The sequence below is a fragment of the Patiria miniata genome, unplaced genomic scaffold (genome assembly GCF_015706575.1).
Source record: "Patiria miniata isolate m_02_andy unplaced genomic scaffold, ASM1570657v1 HiC_scaffold_22, whole genome shotgun sequence".
NCBI lineage: Eukaryota > Metazoa > Echinodermata > Asteroidea > Valvatida > Asterinidae > Patiria > Patiria miniata.
Genome location: NW_024037061.1, coordinates 11,689,496 through 11,717,183, shown reverse-complemented (window position 1 = coordinate 11,717,183; position 27,688 = coordinate 11,689,496). Strand labels below are relative to the sequence as shown.

The window sequence follows — 27,688 nt, the reverse complement described above, 5'->3', positions numbered from 1 at the left end:
CTTTGAAATGTTATTTTATTTATTTATTTACTTATGTTGTGTCTTGCAGTGTGCTGGCCATTAAATAACGTGAAATATCCCCTTCAAAATATTAGGACATATTGTATTGGTAGGGTTTTGGGGTAGTCACAATGTAAGGCCTGTCTCCTTTTCATGCACGGCTGAATATCGGTGAAACTTTTACTGACTGTGGTCAATAACCAGACCGAATGTTGGCCAAAGAAAACAATTCGTCAATATTTCTAGTTTTTGTGGGAGACAAGTGGAAACCAAAGGGACATTTTTTTACTCGCCCTGTATAACTCTCATTGCAGACAATATTAGTCATCTTTCATTTATACACAGTCTATACAGAACTTCTTTTTACAACTCCTCTAGCAGAAAAAAAGTATTCCTTTAAATATATACTTCTCAGTTACAAAATAAAAGTATTTTTAGGCAAATTTCGAAAATGAGTTGATGCTACTTGAGGCAAAGGAAAAGTGCAACTACTATTATTCACAAAATAACTTATAGCTTTATTTACGTACAGAAATATGAGTGATATGTACATGTACACAAACCTCAAATAATTCTATTAGCTCCGTTAGCACTTTTGTGGACAGAAATGTACACAACGTGTAAATGTTCTACAAAGGTTGCCTTTTTAAACAAAAGGCGGATGACTAATGTATTAGATCTGAAGCACTGTAAAAGGTCATCCCAAGATCCGATCAGAAACATATCTGTGCCAAAACTTGTATATCAATTCAACACAACTTTCAAGACCACACACTGCACATTACGCTGTTATCTTTTTCAGACACTTGGATTTCTTGGACATTGAGACTGACACAAACCACACAGAACGTCACAGCTATCACACACACAAAAACACACAGACCCAGCACCTGAGAGTTTCACACAGAGTATTACGACGTGCCATAAAAGGGGTGCTTCGCGGGGGTGGGGCTTAGCTTAGACAAGGGGTGGGTCTTGCCATGCTGCTGCTTTTTCCTGCTGGCTTGGGGTGACTCGCAATCCTTAGTTGCTGGGGCCTTTTCAAAGCTGGTTGGTTTCGCAGCGCTGTCGCTGGTCTTTCCCGAAGCACTGTTGCCAGTGCCTGTCGCAGTCGATGTCACCGGTTCGTCAGAAGCTGAGGCACTGCTGAGGCTGCGTATCTCCACCGATGACGGTTCTTCCAGGTAAAACTGCAGCGGCACCGTGTCCTTTTGTGGTGTGACCAGTCGGGCGTGGGCACTCCTACGCCTCTCGTCCACCGTCAGATCCCCTTTAGCCAGCTGAGACTGGTTCTCTGGAGAGGATTCCAGGGAGCGCGTGCCGGAGTCCGAGCGCAGGCGGTTGCCACGGATGCTGACTGGACGGGTGAAATCGCTGCGCCGCATGACCACGGGGGAGCCTCTCTCGTTGGACAAGCGCGCAATGGAGTTGGTGCGTCTTAGGTTGAGATCAAGTTTGGCAATTCGCTCTCCGATACTCTCCACATTTAATTTCTCCTTCTCACCTGCGTTTTCTGTAAAAAAAATAATTAAAAAGGTAAAACAAATGAAAGTACACTCCTGGAAAGTTATCAGCGCGGTTAGAAGAATGTAGGTCAACAAAATGTAATGAAGACTACCTGGTGAATCATCTATGTTGCATGTAGTCAGGCTTTCTGTTGTTGCTTGTGAATCTCAAGTCAAAAGGACTTGGGGGAAAATTCACAATTATATCAAAGGTCCAGACTGCCAGAATAGGTCAATGAGGTCTGTATTTTGTTTTGAGATCTTTGGAGAAGAAAAATTATTTTCACGTCTCATTTTATTTGATTATGATGATGCGAAGGTAGATACGGTCTTTGGCCAAAATTAATAGGCCTAGTGGTTTAACAGTTTGTTTCATTCCATCTGCAACGAGATAATCATTTCAACTGTATTTTCCATTATACTTGTATTAGTAAGTAGTAAGGTCTGTCAAAGCCAATATGGCCCATCAGGCCGGCGTTTATTTCCAGTTTTAGTGGCATGAAACGACTGAGAGTATTTCTATTCCCCCTGGATGGGATGCCAGTCCATCGCAGGTTACTCCCCAGCTAATGCCGGCATCCATTTATACTCCTCGGTGGAGAGAGGCAGGTGGGGTGAAGTGGCTTGCCCAAGGACATAGATTTTGGCCAGCACCCGGATGAAACCCCTGACCTTTTCATCACAAGTCTCGAAGACTAACCACTAGGCCTTACTCCCCGTACAATTGTGTTAACCACAGCATATTTACTGAAACTTTTGTTCGTAAATTGTGTGTTAAAGAGTGTAGTAGTCAAAAAATCGCATAAAATATCGGCAGACGGATTCACATATACAAAAACAATTTGTAACTCTCCACTTCCTTTACTCATGTCCAACATGTCAGATAAGCCTGACTACATACACACAATGACATAAAGTGAATGCTCTACTCACTACCACGGTCTACACCCTCATCTACTTGGGCTAGCCCCGGGGAGGTTTCCTCCTCTTCTGACGAACCTGAGTCTGACGACACTGGAGGAGCCTTCTCTGCCACTGACTCTCTCAGCGAGATGCTCTCCCCGGAAATCATTTTGGATTCAGTTGTGTCCTCGATTGTGATCGGGCTAGGAGGCTTGGTGGACTGGTCTGGGGGAAACAATGAAGTAAAATTCTCAAATGTGGCCGACGACAAAGCTGAGGGTTGGCTAACATCTTAACTCCAATCATGTTTTCCTCGTGCAATTTCACACTTTTCTGGTGAAAGGGGTGCGGGGAAAGTGATTAACAGTGGTCAAAATCATCTCATCAGGGCCTTAACCCTTTAGTCACAGCACCGCCCCAAACCGCCCTGCCTTTTAATTCCTGTAGCGTTTGAAAACTGCTCGAGCACCTGTGGTTTTACAGGTGAATGTACACATTGAAATACACATGACAGGTGCGAAAGAGTTAATTTCCACTTGTCAAGTGCCCTTCTGTTTTACACTAGTTTGTCTGCAAAGTTGTAGCTTTATGTTGGAAGGTGTGTGGGAGATGGGATTAACATTGATCAAAACCTCAACAGGCCTTAATTTTAGCTTCAAAAGTGCCCTCATTTTACTTCACTAATTTGTTAAGGTTCGGGCATAAAATGGAGCACAACCTTTCAAAAGCTTCATGGAAGTTGGTTTCAATTATGGATATCTACCTGTGGCCTCTGTGGACGATGACCATCCCTCAAACTGCTGGGTGTGTTTGCGGACATCCCCAACCTTCCAGGATGAGATGCCCTCCTGGGCGTAGGCGGAGTTAATCTTCATTTCCTCTTGAGTCTCCTCTTCCATCTTTGTCTCTGTCTCCAACTCCTCAGCTGTGTCTTTGGTTGGTTGCTCTTTCTGATCCACCCTGGCATGCTTGTTCTGGCTTCCGACTTCTTCAAACTTCCTCTTCCCATTTGTGGTGCTGTCCCGGATGATGACGACCATCTCTTCCTGTGCCGCGTCAGTCACTTCCGGTGCAGTCTCTTCCACTTCTTTCTTACTCGCTGCTTCTTTCTTTGGTTCTGACTCCTCCTGTTGACCATGAGAGGAGAGCTGCTCAAAATCTATGGTCTGCCGTTTCACTGTTCCTGGCTCCAGCGGAATATCCTCCCCGAAGTACGTTTTTATGAAGGCTTCCTTGGAAGGGCTTCCGCTCGTGGGTTCCTGAGATGCCATACATTCTTGTGACGTGGTGTCCTTGACTGACTTGTCCTCCTGGGGAGCAGGGCTCTGGGAGATTGCTCCAGTTGTCTCAACAACCAGAGAGCACCTGGAAGTAACTGAGGAAGACTTGGAGGGTTGCAGCAGCTGTTTAGTTGGAGAATCGGACGGTGGGCTCCCAATCTCAATGCTCTGGCTTTTTCTCTTCTCTGCCAATGACAGGAGCTCCTCATCATCTTCGCTATCGTTAACGGGACTCTTCTGAGATAGAAGTTGCTCAGTAATCTTTTTCACGCGCCCCTTTTCAAGGGCTTGCAGCGTTGGGCTTGCGGTGGTGGTCGATTCTTGAAGCAGGCTGACAGCTGGGGGCTGGGGGGATGAAATGTTACAGGCATCTATCTCTGGCTTTTCACAATCCTGAGATTCGGCAAGTTTCGGCTGATGAGTAGTATCAGGGTCATCAATCTCACAGGTAGTACTATCACTGGTGGGTAGTGTGGTGGTGTCTGGGGAAACCTTTCCTGATCTGGTCAACGGAGGGCTACCTTTCTCGGCAGCTTTGGCTTTGAGTCTCTCCTCGATGTCCTGTTTCTGTTTCTGCACAGTTCCGGAGCTGACAGGCATCTCCGGCTCCAAAAACACAACATCCACAGTACTGACGATTTCCTCTTCGCTTTTCACCTCGACCTTCTCATCATCGGGGACCAGGTGATTGTTTTCAAAGGACGTAACTCTTAGCTTGACCGTTCCTTCAACCGGTGGGATATCGTCGGTATGTGAGGAGCTTAAGCCAGTAGCACTGTTGTTGTTTGTATTCAGTCCTTCTTTCAGGCTGATATCGGCAACTTCACTAGGAGGCGATACCTCCATCTCTTCAGCTTGTTCAGGTTGGCTCGGGGTGCTGGTCATTTCAGGTATTCCCTCTTTGAAGCCACTTGGGGATTCCCCAACTGCCAAAACATCCTCTGTCACAACTTGTCCAAGCATTAGAGATTCCATTTGAGTATCTTCTGGTTGAGTGTCCATCTGTACATCTTCAAGCACAGGTGCTGCGGGCAGCTCATATTCAGTACGGCCAATAAGGAGTGGCTCTGTGGGCACGCTCAGAGTGGGACTCGTTGGGGTGAGCATTTCTGGTACAATGATCTGAATGTCCTGACAGTCGTCATCTAGCACCATGAAATCAATGTCGGCAGGACTGGTGCTCAGGCGGCCGGCCTTCTCGTGGACCGATTTGCCTTGAGTGTTGCTTGGGAAGTGCGCTTCTGCCACCGAATCCTTCGGGGACCAAGATCGGCGTCTGTTGTGGCCCAACTGCGGTGCAAGACCCAGCGAGAGTGCCGCAGTCTGCACAGTACTCCCTTGGTGAGTTGTTTCCAATGTCTTAGAGGCTGCATCGGGTAAGTCTTCGGTGCTTGAGGTGGACTCGATGGTTTCTTGGCTGCATTCTGCCGAGCTGGCTAGGGAGCTCTCCGACTTGCTTCTCCACAGCTTATTGTGTCTCTGTCGACTACAGGGAAAAGGGCCAAGCACAATAAAACAACAATGGTAACTAACAAAGGTTACTGCAATACGCCAAGAAAAGTGCTCTGCAAGGGACACAATGAAAGCTGGATTCAGAGTTATAATCCGGTCATCAGAGGACACAGTACAAGTCCAAATGATTAGCCATACAAAAGAACTATGACGGTGACCCGACTTGTAAGTACCTTGATACAAATATGGTGGGATTTCAAATAGGGGTACTGTTCTTAAGTCCTCAAGCACAATTACACAGTAGAACAACACCCCTTCCCAAGCAGTCACACAATTGTGACATCCAAACTTACATTATGGAAACAGAACACTTTCTCCTTGGAACTGATCATTTGGGGAATGTGGCTATTACCTGGCATCCAGCATTCCTTCGTAGACCTGAAGCTGCTGCAGGAAGCCCGTGTTTGGATTCACACACTTGCGCTTTCTGGCCACGAAGCTCCTGGCTTTCTCCAAGGGCCAGTTGTACTCCTTCATTGCATAGGCAATCACCTGAAATGTAGCCGGTAGAAGTAACGAGATCGCTGAAACTGGTTACTGGATGATATGACCATGGGACCCTTTGCTTGGATCTTTTGGAGCATAAAATGTTGCTCTGGGCAGAAATGTTTTGCTATCTAAAAATGCAGGCTACCAGCTAAGATGGCATGTGATGTCTATTGCTTACGATTGGTTCTCGGCTCATTTTTGCTTCGTAAGTGAATTTGCTGTACGTAAATATTCTGCTTATTGACTCGGTGAAACTTGGCCTAGGGGCTGATTTCAAGACACTACTTAGTTGTTGGTGGAAAGGTTGTGCAATGCAATAGCACTTGACATTTACACAGTATTTGTAACAAGCGAACAAACATAACCAATGGGCAATTCCGTAAAATCCAACGTACGTCTGGTCACATGTACAAGGTCGTTAAGGTGGTGGTACCATAGTTTGGTCTGTAATTGTTTTCTACTCATTAGATGCCACATTATTAAGTGATGTATCACATTCACTTTTCCAACAGCAGCTCATTCAAGTGTCTGAAATGTACGTCCAAATCTAGGGACTTGCCTCAATGAAAGTTTACTCAGACTAAATTCTTGTCTTGGAATTTTTCCACATCTCCCCAGAAAAATCTTATTGTATCACACGCACACACTGTGTCAAAAATGATAACTTAGGAAACTTTTTTCCCCACCAATGTGGGTATTTGACTGTTTTTTTTTATGAGAGACAACAGACTTACGGTGGCAGCAGAGCGACTGATTCCCATCTTGCAATGGACCAGAGCCTTGGAACCTTTTTCTCTGTTAGGAAGAGGAAAAAGAAAATACAATGCTAAGAAAAGCATTTTTAAGTGTGGATCTCAATTGTTTCCATTTCATTATCAATCCTAACTCCCTAGGGTGACTTACTAGGAATCTTCCTCATCCTTGCAAATCCCAACACCATATGGTAAACTGTGCAACCACGTAAACAGTTGGACTCTGTTTATGTGTGGTATGCCTAATCCCATGTAAAGCACAGTCAGTTTACTCGTGCAGTACTCATCCTAACAGATTCCAACAAACCCTGTGTTGGAGTTTGGCTGGTTGGGGATCGTTAGGGTTAATAGGCAAATTTTAGTTTACGTTCTGTTTTTACAATATACTTCTGTTAATATAATGATATAGGTCTGATGCAATTGTGGTGCATGTCCAGTTTATCACCAACAAGAGAGATTTCTGTCTCAGAAGTTGTCAAAAATTGCCAGGTCACAGCCATAATACTTTTGGTTTTTCCCATAATACTTTTGGTGTTTTTAAACCAGTCATGTAAACCCATAGATCATATTGCTTCTAGTTGCCATAGTTACTGCACTCACTTTGCCTTTGAGAGGAATTTGTAGGTTTCGTCCCAGTACTTCAACAGTTCAGAGCTCTCAATGTCATACAATCGCACATTGTGATAGATGAAACGATTCGGGTAGAAATTGTCAATCTCCATAGTTACATTCAGAACGTAGCCAACACTACAGAATTGAAACACAGATAAACAGTTTTTATAACACAATGTCACTTTTTTTTCTCGGTTGCTTTGTCTGTGCCGGAGGCCGTGTATACACGCAAACGTTTTGCGGTATTCGGAACGGATGGCAGATAAACACGCAGGGACCGAGGCCAGAAATATCTGTCAACAACCCGCAGCGAGCGAGGCCGGAAATATGAGTGTGCTGCCCAAGGGTGATGGCTTCAACCCGCCTGGCTTGAGGTTGAGTGAAAAGTAATCTCTCTCCTCGTTCCATTCTCGTCAAAATAATCCCGGCATGAACTGGTTAAGTGTGCTGTTCACTAGCTCTTGTAAGTTGAAAATTTAACCAGTGTTGTCTTAGGGCCAAGTGACACGAGGCAATTATTTGCAGGCAACTTGGAGGCACCCAAATGCACCCCAAGTAATAATGGAACCCTTGGAAGAATGGTTAGCATCTTTCCAACAGTAAATGGAAACCCTCAGAACATTATCGGTAGTTCAAATTATCGTTTTCTGGAGACTGCCTTGAACAAGGTGCCTGTAAATTGCCTTGTGTTACGCGGCCCTAAACTTACAATTTGGGGTGAAATGATTACTCTTCACTTTTATGCAACAGTTTAAGACATGAAAAGCTCAGCAGTAATTCCCAGGTGTGCATGTGTACAAACAAAAGTCCTGGTCAAAGTTCACAGAGACCTGGGAATGAAAGGTATGATTCTTACCCGTTTGCTTCCAGTTCCTCTAAGTGGGATGCGTTCCACTCAGACCCCTGTGAAACAAAGAAAAGCAAGGCTATTGGAAAAATGTGTGGCTGATTATGGAGGATGCACTGCATCAAGGTCTCGGGCCAGACCTTGTGTTGTTTATGCTCAGCCGTGCATACATTTAGGCCTCGATTATACTTGAATCCTCCGCATTGCTCCAGGATGTCACTGGCTTTATCTCACCATATTGACAGTGATTGCTGGAGGATTTTGCAGGATTGAGGCAGTGGTCACCCCTCCAAGGACCACATTCAAGAAATAAGGGAGGATTTTGGAGGACTAAATAACGGCGGATTTTGGAGGATTGAAGCTGCATGCAATTTTTACATGGTGGCTTTTGGAGAGTTGGAGGATTTTGCAGAATTGAGGTTGCATCCTAGCAAAAATGCCTGCTGTGGGGGAATCGCCACACCTCCTCCACAGCGAGTCTGTTACCTTCGCAGCATTGAATAATGCCGGTACCCATTTAACACCTGGGTTGAGAGGAGTAATTGAGGTAAAGCGCCTTACTCAAGGGCACAACACGCATGGCCACGGCGGGGCTCGAACCCACAACCTCACGATCATGAATCCTGTGTTCCACTGCTGAACCACACGTGCCCTAAAAATGCCTAGGGAGTTAGGATTAAACTAAAGCAAGTGGGATCCTTAGGTCAGTTATGAAGAACCAAATGAGTTTTTACTCACCAAGTAGATGTGATCAAAGATGAGAGAGGCGGAATCCATCTGCCTCATGTAGGTGATCAACTGCTCGTCCAGGTAGTGTCTGTATTCCTTCAAGCTCTTCCCTAGATCATTCTCAATCCTCACTCGCACCTTGGTTCAGACAGGGGGTGTAAAACAAAAGATTTGTTTGACTGATTGCAAGAATTATTGTGACAAAGCCACGTTGTCTTCTGGCTTCAATTTTCATTCATTTGAAATCACACAAACATTATACAAGTTAAACTGTCTATGAAGCAAGAACTATTTTGGGTTTTTGATTAAACAGCAGGTACATTCTCTTTTGTTTGCTGTGTTTGTTTGTTCTTTTGTTTTTCCCGTAGCCTAAGCCACCTACCTCCCTGCTTGTGATAGAGTCCAAGTCTGCCGATGCCATGATGTCTTTGATCTTCAAGAAGATGAGCTGCTCTGTCAGCTCACGGTCACTGGGATAGTAATGGCCTCTGTGACAGAAGACATACAGTCGGTTTATTTCTCTAGCTGTCCTGACCTGAACTTGAAATTGGGTCAAAACACTCCACACTGAACAGTCCAACGTCTACAGGATAATCTCCCAAGGACTGCAAACTTGATATGACATGGCCACTTTGTTCAACCTCAACACACCGAGACTAGGGGAGTTTCCCAAATACTTGTGTTCCATCCTCAACTCAGCTTTGTTCCATCTAAACTAAGTTCCATCCTCAATTAAGGGGAGTCGGGTTGGCGTAGCGGTACTTTCCTTGCCGTCCACCACTGTGGCCCGGGTTCGAATCCCACCTGGGCCAACATGTGGATTGGGTTTTCAGTCCGTACCTGATTCCATGGGTGTTTCCTCAGAATATTACTCTGGGCTTTTCCTCCCACCTCTAAAACTGTAAATTCTTCTCATTGTCTTCTTTCTACGGGTTGCTTCAGGCTTTCAAGATGCAGTGCCTAGGGCACTTTTGAGGAATCCTTGGTTACATTACCAGACAGAAATAAAATAAGTAAATAAGCTCTTGGAAGTACAGTTGCAGTACTCTTGTGCCCAAGCCCATTAATGTGTGATTTACATATGACAGTGTGTAACATTGTTATGACAAATATTCAATGAGATTTCATTTTTCGGAGTAGCGGGACAAGAAGGTAGGAAAAAATACGGAAAAAGTATGAATTTCAAGAAAAAAGTTGGAAAAGTAGGAGCAAGGTAGACAACTTAGGAAAATAGACCTTTATCATGCTGCCACTATTCCAGTCATGTTCCCTGTATCCAATAACAGTACTGAATGATTTGGTTTTTTGTGCAAAAAGGAACCAGACTATTTTTCCTTCCAGCCTCGCTTTGGTTACGTTGATTTGAATGGGAAAATAATCAAGATGGCCGCAACATGATAATGATCTATAGGACTACTTGAAAGCCTATTCAAGCCAAGGTGAGTGCACATTTTTCTAGCCCAATAGGTCAAAGGAGCATTTAGTCAATGCTCATGGCCTGCGCGCAAGCATGGTTCTACCTCAGTGATGGCTCCTACTTAATATTGCCAAATAAGTCTATAATGTAACACTCATGTAGGAAAAAACCCCAATAGTATGCAACTAATGAATGTCGATGAGTGCAATGGTAAGAATAATTTTGTGGGGTGACAGATGGAATGTCGCCTCAAGGAATGGAACATTCCATCTGTCACCTCATGAAATCATTCTAACCATTGCACGAACGTGAAACATTCATTATTTGTTTTTTACAACACCTGAATAAATCCTCGTCATCTGATTGGTCAGAGCACCCAATAGTGTGACTGCGCAATGGAACTTCCGTGCAATGGAACTTCCATTTAACATGGAAAAGAAATTTTACTCTATTTTTTTTTACCGTGCGGCCGCGCCACATGTTGGAACGAATAATTCAATGACACGAGATCAATAACCCACCAATTAGATGACGGGGATTTACTCAAGGGTTGTATGATACAAACTGACACTCACTCTTCCGAGTAGGTAGGAGTGAAGGCGTGGGGCTTGGTGACCTCTAGCTCCGGCATGAGTTGCCACTCCTTGATCCGTGAGGGACTGGAGTTGATGCGGGACTCATAGTAGCCAATCCAGGTCAGATTCAGACCACCGGGGAAATAGTTGTAGGTCTGGGCTGTGGAGATGGCTGAGTGGATGGCTTGCATTGCCGACCTGAAAAGAGTTGGATTTTGTTGGTGCTTGCTACTTATTTTAGCGTGGTTCTATTTCAATTTTTACCTCAAGAATATTATTATTGTGAATGGTTTATTTTAATTGTACTCCTCACCTCCAGTGGCAGAATTTTTTATACAATTTGCATTAACCCTAACCCCCTAAGAGTTCATTGGAAGTAAAGTACCATATACTACAAAGTACTACAAAAATTACGTTTGCAGGTACCATACGGCTTGGCTTGCTGGACACCACATGACACTAGGTGGCGCTGTTCATGATACAGATGTACATCTTATGTATACTTACGCCCCTTAATCTTACATCAAAACGGCACATTTAGAGCTTTTGTACTAATTTTCCCTTTTTCAGCAATATTACATTACAGTTTGCTTCACAATTTACCTCAAATCCGCCTTTTTGGGGTTTCTCAAACAAAAAGTGGGGGGGGGGGGGAAATGATCCAATAGCCCGTCCCCCCCCCCCTCCCGGGTCAAAAAGTGTTTGAGAAAACTGTTTGTTCTCAGCAATGGTTAGGTCCTAAGCATTGCTAGTACTGATACAAAATTCACCTTTTCTTGAGAATGACAGTATACCAGGCTCAAAAATTTCACAGGTTGTTCATGCTATTATTTACTTACAATCACGGGGGATTTGTCTTACTATTTTGGCAGTTTTGCTTTTGAGTGTTTGCAAATGATCCTATGGGCTCCGTGCACAAGTACCCCTTCAACGGCCACAAAAGGAGAGGTTGGGAAGACCTAGACTGGTTCCCGGTCCATTCACTGCGTATTTCCAATAATCCAAAGTTATTGGGGGCAGGGATTAGTCTGGGAGACCTTCGCAAGTTAAAATCGAACGTATTCACTCGCCGATGCCGCCTGACGCTCACGCGAAGATGTGGTGGCTATAGCTTTAGCACATTCAGGATGTCGTGCGTACTTCGTGCGCCAACCAGTACAGTACAGTACGCTCACGCTGTGTGTCCCGTCCACGGAGCTCTCAAAAGTGGTAAAAACGCGCCCTCACTTGTTGGCGCAGGTAGCCCATATGCCTTCAATGACACTTTGGTTGGACTATGCCTAGCAGCTCTTGAGAGACTTATAAATGCTAAAACACCAAAAGCATCTACCAGCATTTCTGCTGTGCAGTTTACATTCTAAATATAAACATCGTGAATGTAATGATTGGTGATGTGTTGTGTTTCATTTTTGTGTGACACGGACACTTACCACAGAGCCTGAACGGAGACTGGTTTGAATGTGTTGGTGCGATTCTTGGAACAAAGGTTGAAGCCACTGTAATGAGACAAACACAGATTCATTCACAACTTTGATCCCAAACTGTACAATTATATACCATAAACCATAATGGCCAGGGAAAGTGACTGTCACTTCATAACACATTACTTTTTTGTATCTCCATGTTCTCTCTAGCTCCCAATTGTTATTCACTTAAATTGTAAGTCGCCAAACCCGCAAACGTGAGTGGAACACGGAATAGTGTAGTACGAGTTCAGCCTCATGGTATGTGGGACCACGGACCACACAATGGCTCCACATTTTCCGTGTCTCACGAGCGCGATAACGAATTTATCTTCAAGCAAACTAAACGCACGGTAAAGTGCACGTACCCGTATGTGTTGGAACTAACACACTTTACACGAACTTTTTAGCGATTAAGCGCATGCAGCTGGAATCTTGCTCGCATCTTGGAATAGCGCAATACACGGAGTGCAATATGGACCGTGCGATACGGTATAATATCTCACTGTTGATGCAATGGACCGACCAATCAGGATCGAGGATACAAGTTTGCTTAAAGATAATATACATGTAAATTTATCTACAAACATGTAGGTGACACTTGAAATTGTAGCAACTGAAATGTAATTCTGCTAATTTGAACCCTCCCTCTTTGTGACAACATGAGGAGAGTTACCCTATCCGTCAAAATCTATCAGGTGACAGGTTTTAACAGGTCTGTAAACTGGCGTCATATTGGTACAATTGACAGGCTGTGGTGGTTTTGTTAACTGAGGGTACCATGCCTTGACGGACATTGATAGATACGGTGGGTAATCTCTGGTGAGTGCCTGTCAATGATGGAATTAATATAGAAACTCAGTACAAATGCAAATAAAAAGGTTCATGCATGCATAGCCCAGCAAAACAAAAACGTTGCCCTCTAAGATGGCTGCTACGCAAGTTGTAGCAGTATTCAAGGCCACCCTATCTATCAAACCCTTCAGCAGGTTTTGACAGTTATGTGGTTTAATCCATGAGAATCGGACAGTTGGTGACCAGCCTGTACAAAGCTATGGGAGAGGAAGTGGATAGATTGTGTTGACGGTTAGTGGCAGGTTTATCAGTAGGAGGGTTAAAAAGGGTTAGAAACAGTCTCGACTCCATGGGCGCGTGCGCGTTCCTTACGCTAACCCCTGGCCGTAATGATGACGTAAATGACGCTGATTGGCTATTCACAGCGTACTGCGCGCGCATTTCGAAGATTGCATGCCGGGCACGCCCATAATGCGCTCATGTGCTTTGCACGTAACGTCACGTACGAAAAAAAAATTGTTATTCAAAAGTCGCGATGCCTGTACGATATGGATTATGGCAGCCTCGTTTTTCGCTAAAAAAACCTGTACCAGTATCTGCGGTTGTAAAGGCAAACTGGGGTACGTACATTTCATACAAATCTTTGCTAAATAACGCCACGTCCAAACGTTATGTTTGAAAGTATTGATTCTTCAAAATCACAACTTTTAACATTTTAAAGTTGGCGTCGGCACATAAAACGGATAAACTGCAGCCTAATTATAATGTGTCATATTTAAATTACACAATTCCAGGGGTCAAGATCGCGCAAGGCATGATGGGAAACAACATGGCGCAGCAAGATCGTACCCATGGGGAACGAGGTTGGGTTAGAAAAGACCAGCAAAATGTATATTTACGTGTATTTCTCAGCAGAGAGGTTGAAGCCACTGCAATGAGATCAACACAGATTCATTCACAACCTTGATCCCACACTGTACAATAAGCCCTCTGTACTGATGACGTCACACTTTGTTTACACGTGTGCTTTTCTATGGGAGCCTGGTGGGGCGACGGTTTCGTAGCCCCACAGAAAAGTGTGCCATTAAAAGTGTACTGTCTTCAGTACAGAGGCTTATTATGTATCATCATACTGTACATGTATAATCCATAATGGCCAGGGAAAATGACTGTTTTTATTCTTTAATCACACTTTTTTTCATTTTCTCCAGTTCTCTAATATCGTAATTCAATAAATTGTAAGTCACCAACATACACGGTACAGTGTATTTACATGTATCTACATCAATTGATGACACTTGAAATTCTGTTAATTCGATGTTTTAGGGGAAAAAGATACAAAAATGCACATTGTATACTGAATTTTTCAGCACAAATTGCTGCCATTTGTCTGAGGCTATCCACTGTTGCATTTTTCAGCAAACGTACCGTGACACCGTGTATCAAAATCCTTCTCAATCCCCTTGAACAAGTACAACATACTTTTCATTTTCAATTCCCCTTGTGGTCATGTAAAAAAAAAAGTATTAAAAATCCATTCCCTTGAAAACTGAGAACCTAACATAACAGACTTTCGACCGAGTCGAATGTGAAAGTGTAGAGAAAAGTGAGTGCAATGCACTCAGGTACATAACAGCTTAACAACAATCCTCTCATGATATCCGGCCTGTGTGGATAGACGAGTCTCATGTCAACGATTCTGTTTTCAACTGACTTTGTTTTGGGAGTCTCTGTGTGTCAAGCAGGAAGGAAGTGCAGGCGAGAGAGGATGCTGGGAACGCGATAAAGAAAGTTGGTGTTTTCATAACTCGGTGAAGAGTCATTTCAGTCGGTCGTTGCATGTGACCACGTACCGGTATTTCTTTAACCCTAACCCCCTTGATGAGTGATTTACTGGGATCCTTCCTCATCCTCACTCTTGCAAAATCCAACACCATACGGTAAACTCAACACCCAAACTGTTGGACTCTAATTATGGTGGTATATGCCTGACCCCATGTAAAGCATAATCAGTTTACTAGTGCAGTACTCACTCCAACAGATTTCCAACAAAACGTGCAGTTTGATTTTGAAGGGTTGGGGTGTTCAGGGTTAATTAAAGAGATCTTTAAAGGTTTGCACAGATTAAAATGGGGAAAAAAATGTACGTATGTCTACAAACGGTTCTTAAATAATGCTCCCTCTCTGGCTGGCAAATTCAACAAAGCCAACCGGGCAGGCAAAATATATCAAGTGACCATTTTAAACAGCATTTTTTATGTACTCATCAACTCTCTAAAATCAATGTTTATACAGAACCATCTGTCAATTTTCTCCTTTGTCTATCCCTCTAAACCTTTTAAACTGTTCATAATGGAATAAACCCCTAGATATAGCTGACTTTATGAAATGTAAAAATGCGGAAAATTGTCATGGAATTACTGCGAGGCATTTTCACCATTATGCTGGTACTTCTGCATGTAGCCCATGCGTAACATGGCAGCACCTGTACCAGCTAATAATCAACTGACAACGCATCACGTACCCGTCCCCATCCAGTTGTGTAGTGGTCTCGCACCAGATTGGCAAGACCAGGCCAATGGTGGCGCTGTTGGACATGATATCAACCCCTAGGATGACGCTCTCCTCCGTGTCCTGCACACCGTTGCAGGATACCAGGATGATGTAACGGACACGCTCATCGTACACGCTTTCCAATCGGACCGCCTTTGGAGAAAAGAAAAGAAATTGAAAGAGAAATGATATCTTACAAATGAGTAAAATACCGGTATTTTGCAACAAGAAAATGAGCCTTGCTGATCTACATGTACTATAATTGTATATGCTCGACGAAAGAAGCCCCTCGACGAAAAGGTCGTCCAAACATGACCCTGAAAACATCCATGGAGCTAGAAACTGGTCTGAGTGGTCCATCTCTTTCCAACACTATGCTCGACAGGGACAGTTGGGCCCAACTCATCAAGTCATCATGACAATGAATGAATGAAGAAGAAGAAGAATTGTATGTTTCATACCGGTACTTCAGTATGTCCCCAAAAAAGTGCCCGTCTGACTGTTTTAATTGAATTGAATAAGGCATGGAACTTGGTCACAGGGTCCAAAAATGTTGTTGTGATCAATTGACATTAGACAATTGTGTAGTGATGTGTAACTGAAATTAAATGAAACTCATAGGGGTTGAGGCCAAGGCTTAGGAGTATCTGCACAATTAAACTTTTACGAAATTGACCTCAAAATGTTGTAGTTATTTCAAAACAAGTCAGACGGACACTTTTTGGGGTCATACTTATAATGTGATGTTGTAACTACCAGCAGATAAAATGGGTGAAAATTTACAAAGTTCTATTTCTAGCCATTTTTCCTTTCTTTAACCCTAAATGTACATTTCACTCTGAGGGACATTGCTTTGGGCTTCAAACTGTTAAACAATAACTGAGTCATTGACACCAATGTCAAGCAACAGTTAGTGGACTGTACTGCCTGATCAATCCATTAAAATCATCCAAAACAAATTTTTGAATTGTGGCATAGTTAGGGTAGTTAAGTTTAAAGTCTACACAGTATTAGCTTAAGTTTTCTTGCATTCTGAAACGAAGAATTTTCATAGAACTGGAAAAAGTCACTAAAATGTAGAAGTCTGTATATATATTTCAATGTGCATCTAATGTAAAACGTGCATCTAATGTAAAACATGCATTTTTCTCAAACTTAAATTAACAATGATTCATACCTTTTTAAATTAAAAGCTTCAAGTGGCAAAATATGTACAGTCATATTCTGTTGTTTACACAGAGTTGATTTTTCTGAGAAATGAGTCAATCTTTACAACAAAATATGAATAGCGTGCTTCAGTAATAAGGCTATGACAGGGTCTTGGCAAGAGTTTCCAAATGGCAGGAAATTTGTCTAATGAGGCCTCATAGTAATGGGTGGGGGGGGGGGTTTCAATATCAGGAAGGGAAGAAAGTACACCTGATCCTTGTGCCAATAGATCACGTTGCAAGCATCCCATGACGTGAATGACGTTATAGGATTAAGAGGGGATCATGCATGTATAGCTCATCCATGAGGTGACCAAGTATTTGTCCCATGACAACATGATCCACCATTCACCATTAAAGAGGTTGTGGAATGCTCGAAGACATTTCCGTCATTTTTCGGGTATATGTAGCCTAAGGTGTGATGAAGTAAAAACGACTATTGTGTCTGGCATGAAATGAGTACAAAACGTACTTTTGAGGGCTGTTTTTCAGGTCCTGATTCGACCTGAACGTGCAATTTGTGTAAAAGTCGTCGTTGGGGGCAGCAAACAAAACATAGTAAATCGTGACGTACTAAACAGGACTCGTTTATACTACGCTGCATCGGGAGTCCTGTTTAGTACGTCACGATTTACTATAAAAGGTTATACATGTGTGTACATGTACCGGTACATGTTACAAATTAATATATCATGCCAGATTATAGACTACATGTACATGTATGATGTGTGTACCGGTACATGTACATATACATTGTAATCACAGACAGAGAGTGAAATAAATGTCTATTTCATTTTCAATGACTTACCAGGGTCATCCGATCTTCATGCCTAAGAAGCAGAAACATGCTCTGAATGTGGTCTGATAACTCCCCAACAACTAAGGAAATAAACAAATTCAAATTCAATGTTGTCAGAGTATGAATCACAATAAAGCTATGAAACAAAGTCGAACGTGAATAAGCCTTTTCGGAGTTCCAACTGCGCATTCGTAACCCGTGACAACGCGCATTGTTTGTCTCAAATGGCCTTTGACATCATCGCGCCACTGACTTTACAAAAAGGCTGTTTGTGCATTGTGGGTACTGTCAAAGGGCATTTGAGACAAACAATGTGCGCTGTCACAGGTTACGAATGCGCGCAGTTGGAACTCCGAAAAGGCTTATTGTAAAGTAGGGGAGTCCCATACACCAGTCATGCCTGGGTGACCAAAAAAACCCATTATTGAACCCTCCTTTTGTTTGATCAGTCACAGACAGTCAAAAAGTCAATCCTGTTGCCCTGCCATGCCTTTTACACAGGCTAGTCGCCAACAGTCAGATCATATTTCTTGTAGGCACCGTGACTAGTCAAATTCCATCAACAGACAAAAGCAGGTGACTGGTAGGCACAGCTGGCTTATCAATCTCCTACAGTCAAAGCATAGCTGTATCAGGCATCATAACAATCACAGCCAGTCAATCCTGCTTCAAAAGGTCAGAGAGCACGCAACTGTTAGAAACAGTCACTTGATTTGTTTTGACTGCTAAGCTGGCTTTGTTGAAATTGCCAGCCAGAGAGGAAGGATTAATGTGTACACTGTTTATTCTCCATTTGTGTAGCTTTCTTTTATAATACATGTACATTGATAAACTTTTTTTCATCATCGTCAGGCTTAAATGTCATTTCCTTTTTATTTCCAGTAATATAGTCAATTTGAATATGTTATTATAAGATGGAATTTTTGCGTCGGGGTGATATAAATCAAATTAGGGTTTGCCCTTTACCGACGTTTAAACACTGTATACTCATACTATATGACATTTTTTCTTGAACTGAATTTACAGGCCCCAGGACACCAACAAAAAAATGTTATAAAAAAAAATATTTTTCTGCATTTTAGCACCATCCATAACTCAGACTGACCCTTTTGACACCTGATTGCAGCCTCATAAAAGAAACCACTTAGAAGCCCAGCATTCAGCACTTGAGAGTGTCTTTGTGCTGTGACTGTTGTATGATAATGCAGAGAGGGGTGTGTTTGTTCAGTCCTTTTGAACTGACCTGCTAGCTGTTCCAATTGTTAAGTTGGAAAGATTACAGGTCTGGTTGTGTTACAGGGATGTTATTTATGACATGCAAATCTTAGGAATACTACAAAAATCTAGTCTTCAAGCCTCAAGGGAGAAAATGCACCAGCTCATTTGGCTACACCCTACCAGTACATGTCGCCAGGTTGCGTCTTGTTTAAAACCAGTTTGAGATGGAACTGGGCACAGGCTGGAGTTGACAAAAAATGTTTTTAAAAATATGTATAGTTTTAAATTGTTGGCTTTTTTTTATTTTCAGAATTCTTGATTCATGCTATATTTGTCTATCTTCTACACAGACAAGGGAAAACAATTGGCATCTTTCATTTTAAAGACTACAAAACTTGAACTTTAAAGGCCTTTTCTGAGTATTTAAATTTGTTGGCATATCGATAAATGCAAACTTTAAACAGCCATACATGTAACTTGTCAACGGAATGTCCGATTGAAGTGCAACAAAGATACTCTCAAGAGAATTTTATTCTCTTTCCCAATACCAGCAAATCCTCATGTAGTCCTCTGCCCAGGTTCTGTATCTCTTTGCCAGAATTAATGTCTCACATATTAGCAAATTTGATTCTGAACATATCGCATCCTTACAAGTCGAAAACAACAGAACAGTTCACATTGGTTTGGGGACATCGCAAAAAAAAAAAAAATGCAATTGAAGATGAGGTCTGTACATTATTCCCACTCTGCAATGAAGATCAATACATCGCAGAGGATGAAATTACATACGTGTACATGAGACGCTTTCTACTGGTTTACCATTTAAGAGCAATTGTAAAGTGAAATCAGTGAACTTATGTACAGATTAAAGACAGCTCAAAAAATTATTGTGCTAAACAAGGGTTGTGCATTGGAACCAGGAACCTGAGTACCCGACCGCTGATGTCGGGAACCGGTTCCAGATTATGGGATCAGGTACCAGTAACCAACTTTACAAATTTAGTTTCTCAGACAATGAAAAAGAAAGGCTTTAAATGTCATTTGTGGGTAATTTTCAAAATGAAAACCCGGCTCATGTGCATGGGAACACAAAACATACACGTATTTCACATTTGTGACGCTTGCGAAAGTTGCAGTTTACACTGTAAAGCTATATCAGCAGTCGGGTACTAAGCCGACATCAGCGGTCGGGTACTATAATAAAGTTCACTGTACACACTTGTATCTTGCTACATTGACACACCAATATAGAAGTGTTATCATGTGGACCTTTATGAATAATCAGAACAGCAATTTCTGAGATTTGAATCTTGGCGTTGGGTTTCTTTAATGGGTACCAAGGTACCCGTGTTGTTGTTTTTTCCAATTGGGTACCCCGTTCCCGTACCACCCGTAAATGCACACCCCTATGCTACATGTATGTAGTTCATATTGTTCAAGCAGTTTTAGTGTCGCCCTCTGCATAGTACATGCTACTACAACAGTTCGCCACTCTATATTTTGAGTCTATTTTGTGGCCAATTTCAACTTTATGAAACACAAATTGCATCATCCTATCCCATGATGACGCCATGCCTTACACTTCCCTTTCCCCCATCAGCCGTTAATCACCTAATCAAATCTGGCCCCGACTCAAACAGATTAAGTCTCGGGGAGAATATGACGCAGTCACAACAACCAACTCACACAACCCCTCACATGTTTCTTAAGCAAGGCTGATCCAATTTAAGATTATATCCCCACTCCCGATAACGGCCTCTAGGAATTCCTGAGCCTTCGTCATCACTGCTTTACACCAGCTGTGTGGGAGCGCGGTTCTTGTGACTGACTTTCACTCCTACGCTTTGCACACAAATGTATGAATATCGTCACCCGCATGCGTGCCCTACATGGCAGATAGTTCAATACCTCTACGTCAATACATACGGGCGCTGTCGGGATATTTCTCCTGTCCTGGATAACCCAATAGGCATTAATAAAATTAACGAGGCTGATTTCATGAATCGCAGCAGGAGATGCTAAAATTAGACGGTTGTGTCTGTACATATGTATGTAGTCTTAAAAACATGCACACAAAAATATGCAAAGTAATTTGACACATTTTGATCTTGAAAGGAATGTGCTCTTTGTAGTTTGTACCATGCTTAATGAAGAAATAAATAACACAGTTAAGCCGTGTGAACTTTCTTGAATTAATAGGTTTATGTTATTTTAATTACTTACGTGTACAATGAAATTAATTCCCACAAACTTTGTGAGTTAAGTGTGGATTACAAACATGCGTGGATCAAAGAGAAAATTGATTTGCTACAAGGTTGGATCGGTTTCCTGTTTAATTGCCAAGATGAAAGCAACGTCTAAATATTTATCCAAAATATTGACACAGTGAACCCACTAGGCATGATATGGGTGTGCATTTCCTTTGAACGGTACAAGCTGGCACATCATGAAACAATAACAGGGTTATCGTTATTGTGGGGCACTGATTGTTAAGTTGAAAAAGTGGAAACAACGAAATCTTCTCCGACCAGACATTTGATAATGAAACAAAATAAAACTTTAAAAAGGGACCACATTTTTAGAATCATCAAATGTTTGTAACGTACATGTAACGTACATGTAACAAGACTAGGCTTGTAACAAGATTAGGCATGTAACAAGGCTAAGCATGTAACAAGACTAGGCATGTAACAAGACTAGACATGTAACAAGACTAGGCAAGCCAAGTAATAACTGGTCCGGGACCAGTCTAAGTCAGAGCACACAAAATTCTATTCAATGGATTCAGAGTGGCTATTCATTGGACAATCTTTTCATGCATGTGGTCTACACAATGGGCCAGATTTAACCCATTCATTGGCAATACGATGTCGCAGTAATCCTATACAACAGCACTGCCTGACTCTCTTCTAAATTCACAAGTGACAATCAGTCAAGTCAGTCAGTCAGTCAGTCAGGTAAGTACAGAAAGGATGTTATGCTGGCCCAATGCATGGAACCAGTAAAAATTGTGCAAGGTTCAACCTTAGCGGTAGTCCGCTCGCCAAATGCGAGTAAAATCATAGCGGACTAGTCAAAACCACTCCCTAAGTACGGTAATCCACCTGGCGAGTCAAAATTGTTGTAAATAACATTGCTTTTGACATTCTGGAGCAAAAGTTTAAAATGTTATTGCGGACTAGTAAAAAAGCCCGCGGACTAGATAAGAGTCTGTTTCACTAGTCCAGCTGGCTAGTGAAAAAATGTTAAGGGCGAACCCGTTGTACCGGTATGACTCTCATATCATAAATAGGAACCACAAATTCATACAGCTATGTAGAGAGTTGCTTAAGTCAATATGAACATATGCATTTAAGTTTATGTAATAGACGAGTACCACTTGAACATGTGTTTTTTTTTGTTTTTAGTTTCGGTTCTACCGGTATTTTCCTTTCTTTAAAAAAAGTGCATAATTTTGCCGACTTACTGGGGTTTTTCTTGATGGGTCTGGACTCATTGCTCCTGGGAAGGACCAATGCAGCTCCCTTCACCGCAAAGAAACTTTCACTGTGTCACACAAAAGAAGAAGAAACAATTACCAAATTATATCTTGTGATGTAAAATCAATCAATGCCAATATGTAAAACATGTCAAAATCGACCTTCAAATAGCATATTAACCCTCCTACAATTTAAACAGTCACAGACAGTCAAAAACTCCACCCACTTGCCCTGCCATGTCTTTTACACAGGCCAGTCACAAACAGTCAGATCATATTTCAAGCAAGCACTCTGACTAGTCAAATTCAGTAAACAGACAAAAGCAGGAAACTGATGGCACAGCTACCGGTACAGTCACAGCACAGCTGTAACAAATTACATTTAAAAACCAGTCACAGCCAGTCAATCCTGCTTTACACTGTACATGTACGTGTACATGGTAGACTGGGAGCTCTTAACTGTTGAAAACAGTCACTTGATTGATTATGACTAAAAGGACAACTTGGCACAGAATGTATGTTTGCATAGGAGGGATACTATTAATGGCACTTTAAGGCCAAAAAAAAAATATTCGGTCTCTGGTCAGACCAAAGTTTCGGAATTGACGCGGCCACGCGGATTTTTTTTTTTTTGGATTGTACAGACAAGGTGGGTACTATTTTGCTTTTTTGGTGTCCTCATGTACATTGGTGTCCTCCATAATTTGCCTTGGTGCTTTTGATCATTTGCCTTGGTGCAATTTCCCATTCCTTGGTGCTCTTTGGTAAAAAAAATTGAGGAGGTGCGGAAATAGAGGGCGCTGTTGGAGCTACTGCGGAACATTTTGGGAAAAAAAAGATCGAAACGCATGATTAAAATCGACGCGCGCGCTGACCAGAGACCGACTTATTTTTTGGGGGGGCCTAACCCTTCATTTTTTTCTTTTTTTTTGATCAGTCACAGACAGTCAAATATTCAATCCTGTTCACCTTACATGCCTTTTACAAAAGCTAGTCACCAACAGTCAGATCATATTTCAATAGGCACTGTGACTAGTCAAATTCCATCAACAGACAAAAGCGGGTGACTGGTGGGCACAGCTGGCTTATCAATCTCACACAGTCAAAGCATAGCTACTGGTTTATCAGGTTTCATAACAATCACAGAAGGTCTATCCTGCTTCATGAAGGCAGGGAACACTCAACTGTAAAAAAAACATCACTTGGTTTATTTTGACTGCTGGGCTGGCCTTGTTGAAATTGCCAGCCAGAGAGGGAGGGTTAATAAATAACTCATTTAAATATGTACTTTAATTAACAATAAATCAATATATTCCAATACAAATGAAAGATTCTTTATTAAAATATATAATCAGGCAGTGTTTATTTTAGTCACTCCATATAAGTCGTGTCTCTTCACGTACACATGTGTACATTACCACTAAGTACATGTAATACAGTGTTATCGAATGTCAAAATTCCAGAAAAGTAATCTGGGGAAACCCAAAATATAATCAGTTGAGAACTTTCATCCCGTCCACATTGAAGGATTTTTTTTCTACAGTATGTTAAATGAACATGTACCTTGACCCAGCATTATGACAAAGTTGTATTTTTGAATGTTGAGTCCATGAAGTATTTTCAGTTTTGCTCACCCATATAATCTCAAAGTTCGATCATTTGAGGAGAAACAAATGAACTGGTACCATCAAAGCTAGGAGCCACCCCCCGCTTTTATCCTGTTTACAATGGTACTTGAAATTTGATCAGGATATAAAGCCGGGCTCTCTCAAGTAACACAAAACAAGAAAATGTTATCATGACAGATAATGTGACCATAAAACAGGCAGGAACTTGGCCGTACAGTATCGGCAACGGAATATAAATTGTCACGCCAGGAAGCAACCTACACCATCAACGCTTGATGGGAAAGCATATAAACCGATGGGTCATACAGCGGTCAGATGATGCATTACAGAAATGGCAGAACAACTATGACAGTGGTGAACAGCATGTATAGGAGAGGTCTCGTATTTGCGAGAGCGCAGTGTTTACATTACATGTACAGTGTACATACTGCTAGCTTTAGCCACGCAACTTCTAGTATAGATCATCTCCAATATTTCATATCATCGCATTCTTTCGACTTGAAATCTCTCGCAAGCTTCACACTAAACAAATGTACATGTACATGTACATGGTCGACATACATGTACATACATACATACTAGTACATGTACCAGTACACTGTACATGTATCAATATGTACAAGCTAACCTTCAATAGGGAAATTATAATCTAACATTTTCAATCAGTTGAATTTCCTGCCTCAACTATCAATTCATCGATATACGTATCCACATACATGTTTACATGTACGTTACATACAGCCTACGGTAGTGTGGACATTCCTTTGTTTTCGTGTTGTCGAGAAAAACCTACGAAAAAAATCATTTTACTCACACTGTGAAAACTCTTTCAACCCATTTTTTTTACTATGATTCCCTTGAGTGTTTCTTTTCATTTTGCGACACATAAACCTAACCCAAAAATGCCTGTAAATTTGTTTTCCAGAGAGGGGGAAACCTTGTGTGGACGTGGGCAAGTCCACACAACGTATCTGGAAACTATCTTTTGTTCGGAAGTCCACACAGTGAATGTAATGCCCACATCAATATTGTGTGAAAACAGCCTATATGCTGTACATCATACCCATGCAGTTATGTAAACTTACCACACTGGTATCTTCAACACCATTCTGCTATAAAACCAACAGGCGTCTCCAAATAAAATCCAATATTAACACCATGCTTGAAGTTATATCAAGAACAAAACCACCCAGACATGAACTCATCAATAGTAAATTAAAGCCACCTAAACTTGCACGTTTGTGACATGTTGCTCAACAACTTCACTGTGAATGCTCCACCCAAACTCTTCAGAAAGTTCTGCAGTGGCATTCAAAAAGTACACCCGATGACATCACGAAAACTAACGTAAATCACTGCCGACTCATTAACACAGGATGCTCCTAATTGAACGGCAAAGTAAGGGGGGCTGTTTTGTAACCCCGTCCTAGTAACACTCAGTGAAAACATCCTATCTCACATGATGCATGTCCAATTATGGGTGGAATAAGGGAAGTGGGCCCTAAATACGAACAAGGGGGAACAACTCGTGGCATTATCAGGGGAGAGATCTCGTGGCATTTGGGGTGAACAAAAGGTACCGATGCTGGGTGGGGGACCGGTGGCACGCTTTGCAGGATTCAGGCTTTTGTTTGTTGGGGTGTGTGGAATGTGTTTTGCTCAATTTCTTCGGTGACTGGTTCTAGGTTCGGCTTGGAATTACAGGGTTTAGGATCACTAGAGTAGGATCCAATTAGTTTTTGTATAGGCCTAGTACATGTACATTGTGTAACTCTTGCCACTACTGTCATACTATCAGAACAGAATCATGAACAACGGGGTCACATCACGCTTGCTAGCCTTAAAGGGAATCACATCATTTGCTTTTGCTGTAATTTTCAGAAATGGATGGATTTCGGGGGTTGGTAATATATCAAACATTTATATTACACTGACTTTTGTGACGTTTTGGGTTCGCAGATGCTATAAAAACCAAGAAAATAATCGTTTTCCTGTAGTCTGGTTCCCTGACTTCATTTAAGATGAAACAGAGCAATTTATAGAAGTTGGGAATTGTAAGGTCAGGGAAACAGTCTAGCTGGCTTGTAATACCCGTTCATAGATGTGTAATCGATTGTAAACAAATGTGGACTAACTAAATATGGTCAATTGGGGCCAGCATTTGAAAAAAAAGCCAGTTTTTCCAACGCTGGTCGGCCCTGGTCGGCCGACCAGCGTTGGAAATTGATACGAAAAACACCACTTTTCTTGAAAATGACAGTATACCAGACGCCATGATTTTACAGGATGCTTTAGACTGTCATTCACTAACAGTCCAGTAAGGTATTTCAAAATAATTTGGTAGTTAAAAAGTAAGCGGACAGTGAAACGTGGGAATGGAAGCCTTTCACAATTCGTCCCACTCGCATGAGAGGCATTTTTTGCAGTGCATCACAGGAATATTAACATCCATCTGTGGACACTGCCAAACGATATCCATTATGCACAAGCCGATCTACATGTAGACTCAGCAATTTTTACCAATGTTGAACACACCCACGTTACGAAGATGTTATCCATTTTGTTACGTCATCATGACGTCATCAGGTATCAAATTACAACCGATTTAAGGGCAAATTTTGACAAAATAGTTTGCGTTATATCTTTTGAACTAAATAGAGTATCGTGTTCGTTTTTTCGTGAGGTTGTAGACTATGTCGTGAGAAACATTTCGTGTTCCCGGACGCAAAACCGCTTGACCTTTACTTCCGGTGTTACCGGAAGTGCAATAAAAACTTAATATAACTCAAAAGCGGAAGCATTTTACTACAGACATATATATTATGAAAGTGTTTAGTGAGGAATGCAAGACCCAAAAAACAGTGTGATGACGTCATTATCCGAAAGGGCGCCCCCTATCGGCACATCAAATAGAGTTTCTCTTCTTTAATTGTAAAACCATCCTTCCAAATTTTACCAAATTGCCCCTTGACATTCTCTGATTAACCACAGATAACTTGGCAAGGTTTCAAATTCATGACGTCATCAGACCGGAAGTTACTTTAAGGAGAATTTGAAAAAGATCATAGTTTTTATTTAATTCTATCATTTGATCCCTGTCATACCTTGGAAGTCCAAAGAATGATATCCATTACAATGTTCACCTTTGGATCTCTAATGCTGTGACGTCATCAAACCGGAAGTTAGGTGTTATCAATACGTCATCAAACCGGAAGTTAGGTGTTATTATTACAAACAATTATATTTCCCATATTTTCATACATTATTTTAACTTTACAATGAAAAATTATCCTCTCCGAACTTTATCAGTATTCACTAACCATTTTTGACTGATGACGTCATCAAACCAGAAATAACTTTTTGTGCACATAGAATGTTTACTGAAATTTATCACACTGTTAAAGATACCTTTTTTGAAACATTGATTGTACTTGAATGGATTTAATTTCGTGATCCTTTTTTTCTACATAAACATATATTCCTAACTTAACAGGGCAGTGTATAATGAAACGGCTGTCCGCCCGACCACTCTGCGTTTGTAACTCAACAAACGCGAAACTCTAGTTTGAATTGGTTTTATCAGCAGAAATTTACTCACCATTGTTTCTTGACTCTTTCTTCATTGTCACATTCATCCTGAAATGAGAAAAAAAACAAGTCAGGTGTGTTTACAAACACAAATGCCCCGCAACCGTGACTGTTTCCATGACATAACACCACTCTTTTAACATCAACTTACATTGTACATGTACCTTGGTCACATGAAACGTTCATTGACAGCATTAGTGTCTTCTGTAGGTTTTATATGAATTAATCCCTAATCCCTATGATCTCAGAATAAATACAAGATTTCTATTGTTTTAGCCACTGTGACCTTGACCCTTAACCTTTCGACCCCCAATGCGATAGGCCGATTTGGATTACC

General features: G+C 41.7%; 1 protein-coding gene across 1 annotated transcript; it reads right to left on the bottom strand.

Annotated features, from left to right (window-relative positions):
• Positions 1–497: 497 nt before the first annotated feature.
• LOC119730069 (protein phosphatase Slingshot homolog 2-like) lies at positions 498–27,411 on the bottom strand (the record flags this gene model as incomplete). The annotated part of the gene is made up of 16 exons (XM_038202854.1): positions 498–1,513; positions 2,439–2,633; positions 3,172–5,174; positions 5,553–5,692; positions 6,424–6,484; positions 7,042–7,188; positions 7,910–7,956; positions 8,639–8,767; positions 9,012–9,117; positions 10,622–10,819; positions 12,052–12,117; positions 13,779–13,808; positions 15,404–15,585; positions 17,449–17,519; positions 22,124–22,203; positions 27,362–27,411. Coding segments are annotated over 16 exons (4,107 nt in total), but the record flags the coding sequence as incomplete, so codon positions are not given.
• Positions 27,412–27,688: the final 277 nt, after the last annotated feature.